The sequence below is a fragment of the Ranitomeya imitator genome, chromosome 2, assembly GCF_032444005.1.
Source record: "Ranitomeya imitator isolate aRanImi1 chromosome 2, aRanImi1.pri, whole genome shotgun sequence".
In the NCBI taxonomy this organism is placed as follows: Eukaryota; Metazoa; Chordata; class Amphibia; order Anura; family Dendrobatidae; genus Ranitomeya; species Ranitomeya imitator.
The window spans coordinates 564,439,327-564,459,274 of NC_091283.1; the positions used below are offsets into that span (position 1 = coordinate 564,439,327).

A 19,948-nucleotide genomic window follows, 5' to 3' on the forward strand; every position below is an offset into this window, starting at 1 on the left:
AAATAAAAACTTGGGGGCTACAATATCTTTTTTTGTGAAAAAAAAATATTTTTTATTTTCACGACTCTGCATTCTAAACTTCTGTGAAGCACTTGGGCATTCAAAGTTCTCACCACACATCTAGATAAGTTCCTTGGGGGGTCTAGTTTCCAAAATGGGGTCACTTGTGGGGGGTTACTACAGTTTAGGTACATCAGGGGCTCTGCAATCGCAACATAATGCCCACAGACCATTCTATCAAAGTCTGCATTCCAAAAAGGCGCTCCTTCCCTTCCGAGCTCTGCCGTGCGCCCAAACAGTGGTTTACCCCCACATATGGCGCATCAGCGTACTCGGGATAAACTGGACAACAACTATTGCAGTCCAATTTCTCCTGTTACCCTTGTGAAAATAAAAACTTGGGGGCTACAATATCTTTTTTGTGGAAAAAAAAATATTTTTTATTTTCACGACTCTGCATTCTAAACTTCTGTGAAGCACTTGGGCATTCAAAGTTCTCACCACACATCTAGATAAGTTCCTTGGGGGGTCTAGTTTCCAAAATGGGGTCACTTGTGGAGGGTTTCTACTGGTTAGGTACATCAGGGGCTCTGCAAACGCAACATAATACCCGCAGACCATTCTATCAAAGTCTGCATTCCAAAACGGCGCTCCTTCCTTCCGAGCTCTGCTGTGCGCCCAAACAGTGGTTTACCCCCACATATGGGGTACCAGCATACTCAGGACAAATTGGACAACAACTTTTGGGGTCCAATTTCTCTTGTTACCCTTGTGAAAATAAAAACTTGGGGGCTAAAAAATCTTTTTTGTGGAAAAAAAAAATATTTTTTATTTTCACGGCTCTGCATTATAAACTTCTGTGAAGCACTTGGGCATTCAAGGTTCTCAGCACACATCTAGATAAGTTCCATGGGGGGTCTAGTTTCCAAAATGGGGTCACTTGTGGGGGATTTCTACTGTTTAGGCACATCAGGGGCTCTCCAAACGCGACATGGCGTCCGATCTCAATTCCAGCCAATTCTACATTGAAAAAGTAAAACGGCACTCTTTCTCTTCCAAGCTCTGCGGTGCGCCCAAACAGTGGTTTACCCCCACATATTGGGTATCGACGTACTCAGGAGAAATTGCACAACAACTTTAGTGGTCTAATTTCTCCTGTTACCCTTGTGAAAATAAAAATTTGTGGGCAAAAATATCATTTTTGTAGAAAAAATGCAAATTTTTTTTTTCACGGCTCTACGTTATAAACTTCTGTGAAGCACATGGGGGTTCAAAGTGCTCACCACACATCTAGATATGTTCCTTAAGGGGTCTAGTTTCCAAAATGGGGTCACTTGTGGGGGGTTTCTACTGTTTAGGCACATCGGAGGCTCTCCAAACGCGACATGGCATCCAATCTCAATTCCAGCCAATTCTACATTGAAAAAGTAAAACCGCGCTCCTTCACTTCCAAGCTCTGCGGTGCGCCCAAACAGTGGTTTACCCTCACATATGGGGTATCGACGTATTCAGAAGAAATCGCACAACAACTTTTGTGGTCTAATTTCTCCTGTTACCCTTGTGAAAATAAGAATTTGTGGGCGAAAAGATCATTTTTGTGTATACAAAAGCGATTTTTTATTTTCACGGCTCTACGTTATAAACTTCTGTGAAGCACTTGGGGGTTCAAAGTGCTCACCACACATCTAGATAAGTTCCTTAAGGGGTCTAGTTTCCAAAATGGAGTCACTTGTGGGGAGTTTCCACTGTTTAGGCACATCAGGGGCTCTCTAAACGTGACATGGCGTCCGATCTCAATTCCAGCCAATTCTGCATTGAAAAAGTCAAACGGCGCTCCTTCACTTCTAAGTTCTGCGGTGCGCCCAAAAAGTGGTTTACCCCCACATATGAGGTATTGGCGTATTCAGGAGAAATTGCATAACACAATTTATGGTTACATTTCTGTTTTTACACTTGTGAAAATAAAAAAAATGGTTCTGAATTAAGATGTTTGCAAAAAAAAGTTAAATGTTCATTTTTTCCTTCCACATTGTTTCAGTTCCTGTGAAGCACGTAAAGGGTTAATAAACTTCTTGAATGTGGTTTTGAGAACCTTGAGGGGTGTAGTTTTTAGAATGGTGTCACACTTCATTATTTTCTATCATATAGACCCCTCAAAATGACTTCAAATGTGATGTGGTCCCTAAAAAAAAATGGTGTTGTAAAAATGAGAAATTGCTGGTCAACTTTTAACCCTTATAATTCCCTAACAAAAAAAATTTTGTTTCCAAAATTGTGCTGATGTAAAGTAGACATGTGGGAAATGTTATTTGTTAACTATTTTTCGTGACATATCTCTCTGATTTAATGGCATAAAAATACAAATTTTGAAAATTGCAAAATTTTAAAATTTTTTGCCATATTTCCGTTTTTTTCATAAATAATCGCAAGTAATATCGAAGAAATGTTACCACTAACATGAAGTACAATATATCACGACAAAACAATCTCAGAATCACCAGGATCCGTTGAAGCGTTCCAGAGTTATAACCTCATAAAGTGACAGTGGTCAGAATTGCAAAAATTGGCCTGGTCATTAAGTACCAAATTGGCTCTGTCACTAAGGGGTTAAACGGGTTATCCACTTTTGAGGACTTTTTTTTTTACTTAAATGCATCTATTTGGGCCTGAAAATTTTTATATTTTTTATTAATAATTTTGTGCCATTTTGCTATTACATACTCTTTGTTTCTGTGGACAATCAACTTTGATGTGGTCTATTGTCACAAATCAGCTTAGAGCTGGGTAATAGACTTAAAAACACTCCCATCAGCCCTTCAGAACAAGCGGTTTCACATCTCATGACTTCTGGATATGGGACGGACCCCCACTCCATTTTAAAACAACCATAACTACAGTAAACCTAGACACTGGAATAAATACACAAAACACATTATATTGGTTGTCAAAATGGACACAGCTTTATTTAATCCACAGGATTAAAACAATCACATCAGGTATCAGATGAAGTGCTAGTACATTGGGATTCATAAGTACTGTGATATTCCCAGCAGTCTGAAATACAGCACCTGGACAGACAGCCATAAAGGAGCAACACACTGGCTTGCCATTCAAGCAGAGCCAGTAAACTTTCAGGACACCAATGACCCTATTATCTTCAGTCCTGTGACTGTGCAGCCCCTGATTGATGTTACTATTACAACGTCTTTGACGCTGGCCACCAAAGTCGAGCCTGTTCACCACCATGAGGTTTGACATCCTCAATTAGTTAAATGAATTCACCTTAACTTGTCTGCAAATTCCACCTGACTCCTTAACCGCCAGGAAAGAGACCATTTGACACCTTAAATAGACTTGACCACCATCAACCATGCTTAATAAAGCCATCAACCTGTTCTACATGCTACGGAAAGACTGTGCATGCAAGTAACAAAATTCTAGGGCAACAAAAGATTAATTTGAATAATGCAAATTGCGATTGATTGTACGGTAACTAAAGCAAAATAACAGTCACTAAACATCCTTGTGACGACACCACATTTTATCTTAACTAACCAGATGTCTATTTTCAGTAAGACAGGAGGAATAAACTTTTATCTACTTGTTGACTTTTGAATTTATTTGCTTCTTTCTTTGGTTGGTCAAGAGTCTGAAATGTTGACTCTTCTTGTAGGTTAAATTGATATATATAAATTGATAAATGGTTGTTATTTACCTCTTATATCAGCTTCTATAGTTTATTGTACTGTTATCTTTGTAAAACAGGGATGCAGGGTCAGTGAACAATTATATTTGCTACTTAGATTGCACATTATACAAGGCCATGCAGTTTGTTGACTTGCAAGCATTGAAGGATAAATTAAATAATCAAACAATGCAAGTTAATCTCATCACCACTTCCCCTTGACCTGTGAATAATGGCTTAAAGAACAGTTGTGAATTATAAAAATGGATATGCTTCTGTAACAATAACATCTAGACATCCAAGAGATCAAGAGATCCAGAGAAGCAGAGACTCTTTACAAAACCACAGTCAGGAACACTCTACAGGATAGCTGCCAGATCATGACTCCATCATGAGGGACACAGATTTGACATTCTACAGGATGCCAGCTTAGGGGACCACGGCCCAGACTGAAAGAACACAGATCTGCTCCAATGACCATCACTGAACCTATGGATATGTTTGGAGCAGTCAGGATTTGGAGCCACATGGATACATTTGGGAAATACAGGATTGGGACCCTCCGGTCACATGGCTCCATGAAGATGTTCGGAGAATACAGGTTGTGACCCGCCTATCACCTGGCCTTGTATCTCAATGCACTGTCAGGTTCCTAAGCTTGTCATTACCTTCTTGCTGTGCGTGCCACAGGTGGGGTTGTCAGCCCTGGAAGCTCTGAACTCACAGCTGCTCTTATCCTGGTGAGTCAGAGGATATGTGAGACTATATCATTTTGCATCATCTTGGGTATTTTGATGGGTCTGTTCTATGTTGTATTTGCCTGTTTTGTGGTTCAATAAATTATTACCACACTGTTTTACCCTCACCCTGTGTTGTTTGAGTAGAATTATTCCTACAGAAAAAGGAGAGCGGGCGTTCAGTGGGACGAGCCCTGATCCATGCTGTTTCAGGCTAGCGGACTAGAGAACACCCGCTGATTCCCATGTCTCCACAGTCCTGTAATGGGGAATGTGAAAAGTAAACCATAATAAGAGGTAGCCACAGTGTGAATACCTGTATAATGACATCTGTCATGACAAAAAACTATAATACTGCATGCATTTTAGCCAGTTCTAATAATTCAGTTTTTGGTTCTAGAAACCACTATTATGTACAGTAGCTGTGCTGTGCAGTAATCATTTCTTAAACCCACTTACTAGTAACCAAAAAGTGATGAGAATATATAAAGAGAAAGATATTATAAAAAGTAAGTACTCAAAAGCTATATACATATAACATCAATATTAATAACTGACCATTAAATAACTTTCATAATATTTGGACATAGTAATTGAAATAAACCCACAGCTCCTCTATATACAATATGATATCCACACAGCCCCCTATATAAAGTATGATGGGCCTACAGCTCTCCTATACACAATATAATTCCCCACAGCTTCCCTGTACACAGTATGATGGACCCAAAGCTCCCCTATACAGTACATGGAAAAATGGCCCAACAGCTCCCCTGTACACAGTATGATGGGTCCACGCGTTCCTTATACAGTAAGATGTCCCCACTGCTCCCCCAAAACACAGTATAATGACCCCCTGAGTAACCCTTACACTGCTTAATGGTCCCCACACTTTATGATGGGCCCCACAGTAGCCCTCAAACTGTATAATGGTCCCTGCATTAGCTCCCACAGTGGTCCACATACTATAATATTGCCTCCACAGTATGCCCCCAAACTGTATAATGGAACTCAAATTAGTTCCCATGCTGTATAATGGCTCCCACACTTTATGAGAATCCCACAGAGATGTCCCTACAACGCATGATGGATCCACCCACTACATGAGAGCCCCCCACACTCTATGATTGCCCCAGTGGTAGGCCCCAAACTATATAACGGTTCCCACATTAGCCCCCAAACTGTATAATGGCCCTTGTATTAGCCCCCAAACTGTTATGGAACTGGTGGTTAGGAGCACCCGGAATGACCTGATGGTTAAACTCACACAGGACAAGCTCTGGGAAGTGGGAGCTCTGCTGACCGCAACCCCTAATCCTATCACAACAACTAGAAATAGCCGTGGAGCGTACCTGACTCTGCCTAGACGCCTCTTCACAGCCTAAGAGCTAACTAGCCCTAAAGATAGAAAATAAAGCCTACCTTGCCTCAGAGAAATTCCCCAAAGGAAAAGGCAGCCCCCCACATATATTGACTGTGAGTTAAGATGAAAGTCACAAACGCAGAAATGAAACAGGTTTTAGCAAAGGGAGGCCCGACTTACTAAACAGACTGGGGATAGGAAAGGTATCTTTGCGGTCAGCACAAAAAACTACAAAAAGACCACGCAGAGTGTGCAAAAAGACCTCCGCACCGACTCACGGTGCGGAGATGCCACTCTGCATCCCAGAGCTTCCAGCTAGCAAGGCAAAATCATGATAGCAAGCTGGACAAGGAAACAATGAACAAATAATAAACTAGTAGGGACTTAGCTTCTGCTGGAGTAGACAGGTCACCAGAAAGATCCAAGAGCGAACTGAACCAGTACAAGAACATTGACAGCTGGCATGGAGTAACGATCTGAGTGGAGTTAAATAGAGCAGCCAGCCAAAGAATAAACTACTTCACCTGTGGAAGGAACCTCAGAAGCAGCAGCTCCACTCACAGCCACCAGAGGGAGTCCATGGACAGAACTCGCCGAAGTACCATTCATGACCACAGGAGGGAGTTCGATAACAGAATTCACAACAGTACCCCCCCTTGAGGAGGGGTCGCCGAACCCTCACCAGAGCCCCCAGGCCGATCAGGACGAGCCAAATGAAAGGCACAAACTAGATCGGCAGCATGAACATCAGAGGCAAAAACCCAGGAATTATCTTCCTGACCATAACCCTTCCACTTGACCAGGTACTGGAGTTTCCGTCTCGAAATATGAGAATCCAAAATCTTCTCCACCACATACTCCAACTCCCCCTCGACCAACACCAGGGCAGGAGGATCAACGGGGGGAACCATAGACACCACATATCTCCGCAATAACGACCTATGGAACACATTATGGATGGCAAAAGAAGCTGGAAGGGCCAAACGAAATGACACAGGATTGAGAACTTCAGAAATCTTATACGGACCAATGAAACGAGGCTTAAACTTAGGAGAGGAAACCTTCATAGGAACATAACGAGACGACAACCAAACCAAATCCCCAACACGAAGTCGGGGACCAACACAGCGCCGGCGGTTAGCGAAACGTTGAGCCTTCTCCTGGGACAATGTCAAATTGTCCACCACATGAGTCCAAATCTGCTGCAACCTGTCCACCACAGTATCCACACCAGGACAGTCCGAAGGCTCAACCTGCCCTGAAGAGAAACGAGGATGGAAACCAGAATTACAGAAAAAAGGCGAAACCAAAGTAGCCGAGCTGGCCCGATTATTAAGGGCGAACTCAGCCAAAGGCAAGAAGGACACCCAATCATCCTGATCAGCAGAAACAAAGCATCTCAGATATGTTTCCAAAGTCTGATTAGTTCGTTCGGTTTGGCCGTTTGTCTGAGGATGGAAAGCCGAAGAAAAAGACAAATCAATGCCCATCTTAGCACAAAAGGACCGCCAAAACCTCGAAACAAACTGGGAACCTCTGTCCGAGACGATGTTCTCCGGAATGCCATGCAAACGAACCACATGCTGGAAAAACAATGGCACCAAATCAGAGGAGGAAGGCAATTTAGACAAGGGTACCAAATGGACCATCTTAGAGAAGCGATCACAAACCACCCAAATGACCGACATCCTTTGAGAGACAGGGAGATCTGAAATAAAATCCATGGAAATATGCGTCCAGGGCCTCTTCGGGACTGGCAAGGGCAAAAGCAACCCATTGGCACGAGAACAGCAGGGCTTAGCCCGAGCACAAGTCCCACAGGACTGCACAAAAGAACGCACATCCCGTGACAAAGAAGGCCACCAAAAGGATCTAGCCACCAAATCTCTGGTACCGAAGATTCCAGGATGACCCGCCAACACCGAACAATGAACCTCAGAGATAACTCTACTAGTCCATCTATCAGGGACAAACAGTTTCTCCGCTGGACAACGGTCAGGTCTATCAGCCTGAAACTTCTGCAGCACACGCCGCAAATCAGGGGAGATGGCAGACAAAATTACCCCCTCTTTGAGAATATCCGCCGGCTCCAGAACACCCGAAGAGTCAGGCACAAAACTCCTTGACAGGGCATCAGCCTTCACATTCTTAGATCCCGGAAGGTACGAAACCACAAAATCAAAATGGGAGAAAAACAGCGACCATCGAGCCTGTCTAGGATTCAACCGTTTGGCAGACTCGAGATAAGTCAAATTCTTGTGATCCGTCAAGACCACCACGCGATGTTTAGCTCCTTCAAGTCAATGTCACCACTCCTCGAATGCCCACTTCATGGCCAACAACTCTCGATTGCCAACATCATAATTGCGCTCAGCAGGCGGGAATTTTCTAGAAAAGAAGGCACATGGTTTCATCACCGAGCCATCAGAACTTCTTTGCGACAAAACAGCCCCTGCTCCAATCTCAGAAGCATCAACCTTGACCTGAAACGGGAGCGAAACATCTGGCTGGCACAACACAGGGGCAGAAAAAAAACAATGCTTCAACTCCTGAAAAGCCTCTACAGCCGCAGAGGACCAATTGACCACATCAGCACCTTTCTTGGTCAAATCAGTCAACGGTTTAGCAACACTAGAAAAATTAGCGATGAAGCGACGGTAAAAATTAGCAAAGCCCAGGAACTTCTGCAGGCTCTTCACAGATGTCGGCTGAGTCCAATCATAAATGGCCTGAACTTTAACAGGGTCCATCTCGATAGTAGAAGGGGAAAAAATGAAACCCAAAAATGAAACCTTCTGAACTTCAAAGAGACATTTTGACCCCTTCACAAACAAGGAATTCGCACGAAGGACCTGGAACACCATTCTGACCTGCTTCACATGAGACTCCCAATCATCCGAAAAGACCAAAATATCATCCAAATATACAATCATGAATCTATCCAGGTACTTTCGGAAGATGTCATACATAAAGGACTGAAACACAGATGGAGCATTAGAAAGCCCGAATGGCATAACCAGGTACTCAAAATGGCCCTCGGGCGTATTAAATGCTGTTTTCCATTCATCGCCCTGTTTAATTCGCACAAGATTATACGCCCCTCGAAGATCTATCTTGGTGAACCAACTAGCCCCCTTAATCTGAGCAAACAAATCAGACAGCAGCGGCAAAGGGTACTGAAATTTGACTGTGATCTTATTAAGAAGGCGGTAATCAATACAAGGTCTCAAAGAGCCATCCTTCTTGGCCACAAAAAAGAACCCTGCTCCCAACGGTGATGACGACGGGCGAATATGACCTTTCTCCAAGGATTCCTTTATATAACTCCGCATAGCGGCGTGCTCTGGCACAGATAAATTAAACAGTCGGCCCTTAGGAAACTTACTACCAGGAATCAAATTAATAGCACAATCGCAATCCCTATGAGGAGGTAGGGCACCGGATTTGGGCTCTTCAAATACATCCCGGTGGGGGCGTGGCCTAGCGAGCGATGTGAGCGGACGTGCGACGGGTCTCTCTCCCCGCACCGCTCCTAAGTTCTTACCTTTGAAGGCGTCGCCGAGTGCCGAAAACCGGACGGAGACGCTCCGCAAGACCCCTGGGCACGGGGGAGAGGGCCGGAGGCAGGGAGAGGAGTAAAGCGGCGATGCCGCGCCGAAAACAGTCGGCGCCCGCGACTGGCGCGAAAATCCAAGATGGCGCCGTGGCAGAGGAGGAGGCGGCCAGAGCCAGTACTGAATACCGCCGGAGGCTGGAGGTAATCGCCCGGCTGGAAAGGTTTGCTCGAACGGAGGAGGGGGGTGCCCTGCTGCTGGGCCCAGAAGGGCCGGAAGAGAGGGAACCCCTGCAGAGGCAGAAGAGAGGGGGGGAAGATACCCTCAGTGTGGTGGAGGAGCAGCTTTCTCCAGGGAGGATGCAGGAGATGCATGGTGCAAATAACATGACACCTGCCGCCAGCCCAGTACAGGCTAAGGACTCTGAGGGTGCGCAGCAATCAAATGTGGGGGAGCCTACACTGCAGGACATTTTCTCAGTCGTTATACACTGTAAATCTGCCCTGGCCGCACTGAATCTAAGAGTGGACGATTTAACAGTTGAAATGAAGTCCCTTAATTCTGCTATGCGTAAAGTGGAGAAAAGAGTGGAGGTGGTGGAGGAGCGCGTGGGCAGTGTGGAGGATCAGACAAATGAACTGTTAAAAAGAGAAAAGAGATACATTCAGCGCATTGCGGAACTGGAATTTAAAACAGATGACCTGGAAAACCGTTCCCGAAGGAACAATCTAAGAATAATTGGGGTGCCAGAGAAGGTGGAGGGGAATAATCCTGCTGAATACATTGAGGCATGGCTTAAAAACTCGGTGGGAGGAGCAGATCTTACTAACCACTTCTCCGTGGAAAGGGCCCATAGAGTCCCCACCCGACCCCTGCCGCCTGGATCCCCCCCTCGAGCCTTGATGGCAAAAATTTTGGACTATCGGGATCGGGAAACCCTACTAAGGAAGGCCAGGATCAGTGATGGACTGAGTATAGACGGAAATCGGATCTCCATTTATCCGGACTATTCGACATCGGTGCAAAAACTGAGAATGAAGTTCGGGGAAGTCAAGCGGCGGCTCCGAGACCTGGATCTAAAATATTCAATGCTATACCCGGCTAAGCTCAGGGTGGTAGCGCTGGACCGGGTTCATTTTTTCCAGAACCCGGAGGAGGCTATGCAGTGGCTGGATACCAATACCAAGAAAACTGGCGTGGATCGGAACCGATGAGACTGACGCTGTGACTTCGCCACTCATCTGGTTATACCCCATGACTGTGATTTTTGAAATTGTCTTGTGTCTTTAGACAGAATGTTCTCAAAAGGATAAAACAGTGTGCTCGGCGGCGCAAAGAATACTTCATGCTGTTAGCGGTGGGAGGGGGAGAGATGGACTGCAAAGGGCTTAGTTCTAGGTTGTATCAAGAGCTCTCAGTTCTCATACAGAGAAAGAAAGTTTGTTCTAGTTGAACTCCATTGAGTTTTAGATGGGGGAGTCGAGGAAAGGGGCGGGGAGGGGGGAGGTGGGTATCGGGGGAGACCTGAAGGAGACTGCTCTAACTAATCATTTTGTTTCTAGGAAATGGGAGGGGATGTTAACATTATAAGCTGGAATGTTAGGGGATTAGCGGACGCCACTAAACGCGCAGCAATATTTCAGTATTTACTGAAACAGAGGCCCTCGGTGATTTGCCTGCAAGAGACCCATCTAGTGAAGGAAAAAGTTGATATGTTACAGAAAAGATGGGTGCGCAAGGCGTATCATTCGACGTTCTCTAGTTATGCGAGAGGTGTGTCAGTATTGATTCATACTAATACCCCATTTGAGGAAGTTGAGGTCAAAATTGACACGGATGGTCAATATGTTTTGTTGGTGTGTAAACTCTTTAATCGTTTAATATGCATAGTATCATTGTATATACCTCCGCCATACTCTGGAAGGAAGATCCAGGACATATTGGAGTCTATAAGAGGTTGGGATGGGATCCCTCTTTTGGTGGTGGGGGATGTAAATAATATAGCAAATGACCACTGGGACAGGAGTAACCATGCACCTAAGCGTAGGGACGGTGATGACACTCCCTTTGGTAATTATCTCAGAGAAATAGGCTGGACTGATCTGTGGAGGGTCCGCAATGTCAACACATATTCCTATTCCTGTTACTCGACTACATATGGCTCGATGTCAAGAATTGATGTCGCTTTGGGAAACGATAGGATGAACGAACTGTTAAACGGGGTGGAATATAATCCTAGGATTTTATCAGATCACAGCCCTGTTCAGGTCTCTTTAAAGTTGTCAAGTCAGGATGGTTTGGGGAAGGCGGGATGGAAAATTCACCCAGTTTGGTTACAAATTTTGGACATGGAAAAGGTGGGGGCAGAGATAGAGGAGTTTTTTAAGATCAATGAAGGGAGCGCAGAATGCCATGTAGTGTGGGACACCATGAAAGCGTATCTAAGGGGAATTTTGTTTAGGGACATCTCAAGACATAAGACAAGGACCAGAGAGCGGGATCAGGGTGTCCTAGAGGAATTGAAGGCAGCAGAGGCGGCATTGGGGGAACATCGTACTGTGGAATCTCGGAATCGTATGAGGGCAGCTCAGAGGGAGGTTGACCAGCTATTTTTGAAAAAGGCGGAGAGGTTGAGGGCCTTCCAGAAAGAAACCTTTTACTCAGAGGGGGAAAAAGTGGGGCACTTGCTCTCGGTAGTGGCGTCCGCGCAAAGAGAATCTTCACATGTCTACTCTATTAAGACGGAGGAGGGAACGGTGGTCACTCAGGGGGTGCAGATCTTGGAAGTGTTCAGGAAATTCTATGACAAATTATACGTGTCCAGTGTGGAGAGGGGACCCGAAGATATGGCAAAATATTTGGAAGAAATTGATTTGCCCCGGTTGAGTAGAGAGGAGTGTGAATTGTTGGAAGAACCGATTGGGGAGGAAGAATTGGGGGCTGCATTGGCGGGCGTTGCGGGGGGTAAGGCTCCGGGAGCGGACGGCATTCCAGCTGAGATTTATAAGACCCTGAAAGAAACTCTGTTGGCCAAATTGGTAGGGGTGTATAATAGCTCGTTGGAAAGAGGGGAGTTGCCTTTGTCGATGAGAGAGGCTATTGTGGTGGTTATCCCTAAGGCCGACAAAGATCCACTGATGCCAGAATCCTATAGACCAATTTCACTCCTGACTGCCGATATTAAGATTTTGGCAAAAACCTTGGCAAATAGGTTAAGTAGGGTGATAGACAAATTGGTACACCCTGATCAGTCAGGCTTCATGCCAAACAAATCAACGGCACTCAATCTGAGAAGGCTGTTTTTAAATTTACAAATCCCTTCGGACAATGTTGGCAAAAGGGTTGTGGTATCATTGGACGCCCACAAGGCCTTTGACTGTGTGGAGTGGGGCTATTTGTGGTCAGTGTTGGAACGTTTGGGATTTGGACCTAAATTCATCTCATGGGTGCGGCTGTTGTACTCTTCCCCAGTGGCCAAAATTAGAGTGAATAATGTCCTTTCTGAGACTTTCTCTCTGTCTAGGGGAACTAGACAGGGATGTCCTTTGTCCCCACTGCTATTTGCCCTGGCGGTGGAGCCCCTTGCTGCGAAAATTAGAGGCTCCCGGGAGGTGAAAGGATTTATGTATGGGGTTTCGGAAGAAAAGATTGCGTTATACGCAGATGATATTTTGCTATTCTTGGAGGATTCGGGGGAGACCCTGGCAGGGGCGGAGGCCATTATTGAGGAATTTGGGAGTTACTCTGGTTTGAGAATCAACTGGGAAAAGTCCAATATGATGTTAGTAGATGGGGACTATGAGAATAGTGAAATACGGGACTCTCCTACAAAGCTGAGGTTAGTAGATAAATTTAAATACCTGGGGATCCAGATCGCGTTGCCTCTGACTAGCTTTGAGGAACTAAATTTGGCGCCACTTTTGCGGAAGATACGCACTAAGGTTCAGGCGTGGAAAAAGCTACATTTATCGGTTATTGGTAGAATAAATCTAATAAAGATGATTGTGATGCCGCAACTTCTCTACGTGCTACACAACTCCCCTATGTGGATATCGCAGAATAGATTTAGGAGGATTAAATCTCTATTTGGCGAGCTGATTTGGGATGGGAAAAGTTCTAGATTTAAACAAGAAATTCTACAAAGACCATAGACGGAAGGAGGAGTGGCATTGCCCAACCCATGGTTATACTTTTTGGCTGCACAATGTCAACATTTTAGGGGATGGGGTGAGGAATCGGGTTGGGAGCGGACACCCTGCAGTCTGAGGAATTTGATTGGGTCAAGGGTACTGAGTGAGGGCCTGGAGGGTGGGCATTTTCGAGAGAAGGGTACTAAATTCTGCACTATTAGGCTTATCCAAAAGGTTTGGGACAAAGTTAAGGGAATTAGGGGAGTGAGGGCACTTACTAGGTTCTCGCCCTTGTGGAATAATTGTCTCCTACAGGAGTTTAGACAGATGGAGGGATTTCAGGTTTGGAAGGGAGCGGGAATCTCTCGGATGAGCCAGGTTTTGCACCAAGGTAGAATTAAGGATTTCAAGACATTACAGGAGGAATTTCTGCTGCCAAGCTCTGAACTGTATCAGTATAATCGCATCTCTCATGCATATCGGGCACAATGTAGGAGGGGGCCTATAGAGATTCAGGTGGACCTGATGCTAGACTTTATCCTTATGGGGGAAAGCACAAGGGGGGTGATCTCGGGAATATATGAGTTCCTGCTACTTTCCTTTTTAGAGAAACATCCTATCAGAGCCAGGGCGAAGTGGGAGGCCGATTTGGGGGCGATTGACGGCGATCGGTGGGACTCAATATTGGAATACGTGCCCAAGATCTCGATGAGTGAGCCTGGGAGGTTGTCACAATTGTTTGTTATTCATAGGGCCTATAGAACTCCGGATATGCTGTTCAGGGCAGGTTTAAGACCTAATTCTGAGTGCCCTAGGTGCTCGCAATCCGAGGCGGGTATCTTCCATATGATGTGGCAGTGCCCTAGGCTGGCCTCGTTTTGGATTGTAGTGATAAACAAAGTGGGACTAACATACAATTGTTCGGTACCACGGGACCCTCTGGTATGCATATTAGGTTACGTGGAGGAAATTGTAACTGATAACTTGTATAAAACAGTTATTGCTAGATTGCTGTTTATTGCACGAAAGTTGATCGCTAAGTTCTGGATTAGGGTTGAGCCACCAACGAGAAGAGATTTCATGATGCAAGTAGACCATATTGTTGCATTGGAGAGGAGCATCTATTCTAAAAGAAACAAGATGGACCTTTTCAACAGGTTATGGAATCCCTGGATCGAGTCGACGTGATCTGGAGACCTTGCTCGTGCTTTTGGAACATATATCCCCGTGGGAGCAGTATTGATACGACGCCTTCTTGTTCCTGGTTAATAATGGACATTCGGGTAGATCGGAGTGGTTCTTGTTAGGTCTCCAGGGGTGGGGGTGAGGGGGGGGAGGGAGGTTGCTTTGGGGCTGAAAGTTTATTGAAAATGCAAAACATAGATGTGTACTGTTTGCAGTAATGTAATCTGCATATATTTTTCTCACTGTTTAATAAAAACATTTGATTAAAAAAAAAAAAATACATCCCGGTAATCTGACAAAAACTCAGGGACTTCAGAAGGAGTGGAAGGCAAAATTGACAGCAATGGAACATCACCATGTACCCCCTGACAACCCCAGCCGGACACAGACATAGATTTCCAATCCAATACTGGATTATGGACCTGTAGCCATGGCAACCCCAAAACGACCACATCATGCAGATTATGCAACACCAAAAAGTGAATATCCTCCTGATGTGCAGGAATTGAGTCCAGTACTGAGGCTTATTCTTGGCCAAAGGCGTAGCATCAATTCCTCTCAATGGAATAGGATACTGCAAGGGCTCCAAGAAAAAACCACAGCACCTGGCAAACTCCAAGTCCATCAAATTCAGGGCAGCGCCTGAATCCACAAATGCCATAACAGAATAGGACAACAGAGAGCAAATCAGAGTAACGGACAAAAGAAATTTAGACTGTACCGTACCATTGGTGGCAGACCTAGCGAACCGCTTAGTGCGCTTAGGACAATCTGAGATAGCATGAGTGGAATCACCACAGTAAAAACACAGCCCATTCCGACGTCTGTGTTCTTGCCGTTCAGCTCTGGTCAAAGTCCTATCACATTGCATAGGCTCAGGCCTATGCTCAGAGAATACCGCCAAATGGTGCACAGCTTTGCGCTCACGCAAGCACCGATCGATCTGAATGGCCAAGGACATAGACTCATTCAGACCAGCAGGCGTGGGAAATCCCACCATGACATCCTTAAGGGCTTCAGAAAGACCTTTTCTGAAAATAGCCGCCAGGGCACACTCATTCCACTGAGTAAGCACAGACCACTTTCTAAACTTCTGACAGTACACCTCCGCTTCATCCTGACCCTGACACAAAGCCAGCAAGATTTTCTCTGCCCGATCCACTGAATTTGGTTCATGATAAAGCAATCCAAGCGCCAGAAAAAACACATCTACATCACGCAATGCAGGATCTCCTGGCGCAAGGGGAAATGCCCAGTCTTGAGGGTCACCATGCAACAAAGAAATAATGATTTTCACTTGTTGAACGGGGTCACCAGAGGAGCGGGGTTTCAAAGCTAGAAACAGTTTACAATTATTTTTGAAATTCAGGAACTTAGATCTATCCCCAGAAAACAAATCAGGAATTGGAATTCTAGGCTCTAACATCGTATTCTGAACCACAAAATCTTGAATGTTTTGTACCCTTGCAGTGAGATGATCCACACAAGAGGACAGACCTTGAATGTCCATATCTACACCTGTGTCCTGAACCACCCAGAGGTTAAGGGGAAAAGAAAGACAAAACACACTGCAGAGAAAAAAAAATCGTCTCAGAACTTCTCTTATCCCTCTATTGAGATGCATTAATACTTTGGGCCAGCTGTACTGTTATGGACCTGGTGGTTAGGAGCACCCGGAATGACCTGATGGTTAAACTCACACAGGACAAGCTCTGGGAAGTGGGAGCTCTGCTGACCGCAACCCCTAATCCTATCACAACAACTAGAAATAGCCGTGGAGCGTACCTGACTCTGCCTAGATGCCTCTTCACAGCCTAAGAGCTAACTAGCCCTAAAGATAGAAAATAAAGCCTACCTTGCCTCAGAGAAATTCCCCAAAGGAAAAGGCAGCCCCCCACATATATTGACTGTGAGTTAAGATGAAAGTCACAAACGCAGAAATGAAACAGGTTTTAGCAAAGGGAGGCCTGACTTACTAAACAGACTGAGGATAGGAAAGGTATCTTTGCGGTCAGCACAAAAAACTACAAAAAGACCACGCAGAGTGTGCAAAAAGACCTCCGCACCGACTCACGGTGCGGAGATGCCACTCTGCATCCCAGAGCTTCCAGCTAGCAAGGCAAAATCATGATAGCAAGCTGGACAAGGAAACAATGAACAAATAATAAACTAGCAGGGACTTAGCTTCTGCTGGAGTAGACAGGTCACCAGAAAGATCCAAGAGCGAACTGAACCAGTACAAGAACATTGACAGCTGGCATGGAGTAACGATCTGAGTGGAGTTAAATAGAGCAGCCAGCCAAAGAATAAACTACTTCACCTGTGGAAGGAACCTCAGAAGCAGCATCTCCACTCACAGCCACCAGAGGGAGTCCATGGACAGAACTCGCCGAAGTACCATTCATGACCACAGGAGGGAGTTCGATAACAGAATTAACAACATTAAACTGTATAATAGCCCCTGTATTAGCCCCCTAACTGTATAATGGTCCCAGCATTAGCTCTGAAACTATATTATGGCCCCTGCATCAGTCCCCAAACTATATAATTGCCCCGCATTAGCTCCCACATTGACTCACATGCTATAGAGCGGCCTCCAGACTTTGAGCGGCCCAAACACACTGCTACAGGGTTGCCCTCACTGTATGATGGTCACTCATTGTTTATGATGCCCCCATAGTCACACCACAAGTTTTAATAAAAAAGATTGTATACTCAGGTAATCCAGGATTCTGATGAATCCATAGGCGAGGCTCAGGCAGACCAATGCGCCGATGTCATAGCGCCAATGCACATACAGAACATCAGATGGTGACCCTATGCTTCCAAAATAGAGCAATCAAACATTTTGAAGCTGTCAAAAAATGTGACGGGCAGTCTGTAGCTAGACTTTCTAAAAGTCTTGGATGGGACATTTAAAAGATAGGTAACAGGGTGAAGAGGTAACTGAGTGCTGAAGACTCCTTCCAGTAGGCCTCTCAACAGCCTTCAATAAGGACGAACTAAAGGGCCAATAGATATGGTTGAGTGATGCACCAAAAAAGTCACGATGCCAGCAGACATCGGGAATGGTGTGATTCAGTTAATGCATACCTTTATTGATTTATTTATCCTTTTTGTAAAAAAAAATTTTTAACTTCAGGATACACTTTTTATATACTGATACCCAGAACTGAAATGCATATTCCAATGAGGCTACTCTGGTGCTGCGTAAGATGGTAGTATTATGTCAGTCTTTAGTTTTCATGCCTAATTTAATACATTACAATATCCCACCGGCCAGGAACCACAGACTGATTTTACGTAGCGTTATTTATTTGTATTGTTTACTATGATCTATTATTTACACTGCATTACCGTTACCAACATTTCAAAGACAACATTTAGGACCTTTCCGGACCGCTCTCCGTTGGTGATACAATGGCAGAGGAGCACGTACAGGACATCAGTATATTTCTATTGCAGCACAGTTAAGTTAGTGTAAACTACAGTATATACAACTAGGGTATACCGTACATATTAGTCCATAGATAAATCACAAGAACACATTTGTATATGATAAACACAATTACCTCCCCCCAAAATTAAAGACAGGCCACAATGAATGTATAGTTCAAAAAACATATAATTTATTCAAGTTACAACAATAAAATGCCATAAGGCTATTATACACAATTAAGACAGAATGAAAACCAAGTGCCTCCGATCAAGAATAACAAAGTCACGTGCAAACCATTAATAGAAGATATGCCAAAAAGTTGGCTCCATATAATCTATATCCACATTAGTGGTAGTGGGTATATGTATGAGAATATCAAAAGAAGAAATCTCCCATGTGGGTAGTACTAAATATATAAATACAATCTGCATGAATAAAGACGATTTGAAAAAGCTGCAGGTAATAGTACCAGGGGCTCAACCCTGCACTGTGTACTTAAAACCTGGCAAAACACCCAGATAGTATTCCTATAACAATGCGGATTAATAAAGTACTCAATACATATTTACCCCAGGAGAGCACGAGACCTATTTAGTACTACCCACATGGGAGATTTCTTCTTTTGATATTCTCATACATATACCCATTCCCACTAATGTGGATATAGATTATATGGAGCCAACTTTTTGACATATCTTCTATTAATGGTTTGCACGTGACTTGGTTATTCTTGATCGGAGGCACTTGGTTTTCATTCTGTCTTAATTGTGTATAATAGCCTTATGGCTTTTTATTGTTGTAACTTGAATAAATTATATGTTTTTTGAACTATACATTCATTGTGGCCTGTCTTGAATTTTTTGGGGAGGTAATTGTGTTTAGTATATACAACTAAACCACCAGTGATATTATTTAATTTACTAATATTATTCCATTACTTGAGACAGCTGGAGTCATAGGGATGAGGAACATGCTTGTTTTTTGTTTCTAATTCTTTTATACATGAACAGTTCCTATGCAAGACTACAATCAGAATTAGTTTACAGCCTAATTTCCAACTCCTAAACTTACACAACAGTATTACCATATGAGGGCCAGCCACACAAGGACCCAAGAGGTGATAGGGTCACATGTACAGTACATCCAAAGCAGGTGGAATTGTGCATTATGATGAGCGATTGAAGCCATACAATGTTTTGACACAAGGGTCCACTTCTGTCTGTGTCTGCCCCTGTGTCTATCTACATATATTATATATATCATATCAGTTCATACATTAGACTACAATAAAAAAAATCCTGTGATTGTTGTATTCCATTAGGAGATAATCTCTGTACAGTTCTGCAGATTATATTGGAATCATATATACAAACTATAACAAGCAATGTATAAAGGACTTACCTTTTCGGATATATGTGCTCACTTATTGGATTGGAAAACAAGAAAATTAGCAGAATGGCCAGAATAATATGAGCCAAGATAAAGAATAAAACTCTAATTCGACTAAACATCATTGTGTCAAACAGATGAAGAACAGAGCATGTTGGAGGTGGATGGACGGTGAGGGTGCAGCGTGCTGGATGCGACCAGTGCACCTGACTGCTCCGTAATGTACAGACAGCAGTGTGACTTTACACTCAGACCACTTTGCAGTTCCCATCGGTGCCTTCCTGTTTGTACTCTTGGTATCCACCCATTGGTTAAACAGACTGTATTTTTTTTGTATCACAGGTAAAGACTGATTGCTGGAAAAAAAATTTGAGAAAGTGCTGTTCTCACGAGAGACAAGAAGTGAATAACAAGAGTCAGGTAGCCAGGAGGGAAATATAAGTTTGCGGAATGTTTAACATCTACT

The 19,948-nt window shown here is 44.1% G+C and overlaps 1 protein-coding gene across 1 annotated transcript in view; it reads right to left on the bottom strand.

Moving 5' to 3' along the window:
- ST6GALNAC1 (ST6 N-acetylgalactosaminide alpha-2,6-sialyltransferase 1) overlaps positions 1 to 19,714 on the bottom strand; it is a 157,457-nt gene extending 137,743 nt beyond the window's left edge. The window contains exon 1 of the mRNA XM_069755733.1: positions 19,495 to 19,714. Within this exon, the coding sequence (XP_069611834.1) occupies positions 19,495 to 19,607 (113 nt within the window). The 5' untranslated portion in view covers positions 19,608 to 19,714. The remainder of the gene's footprint in view (positions 1 to 19,494) is intronic.
- Positions 19,715 to 19,948: the final 234 nt, after the last annotated feature.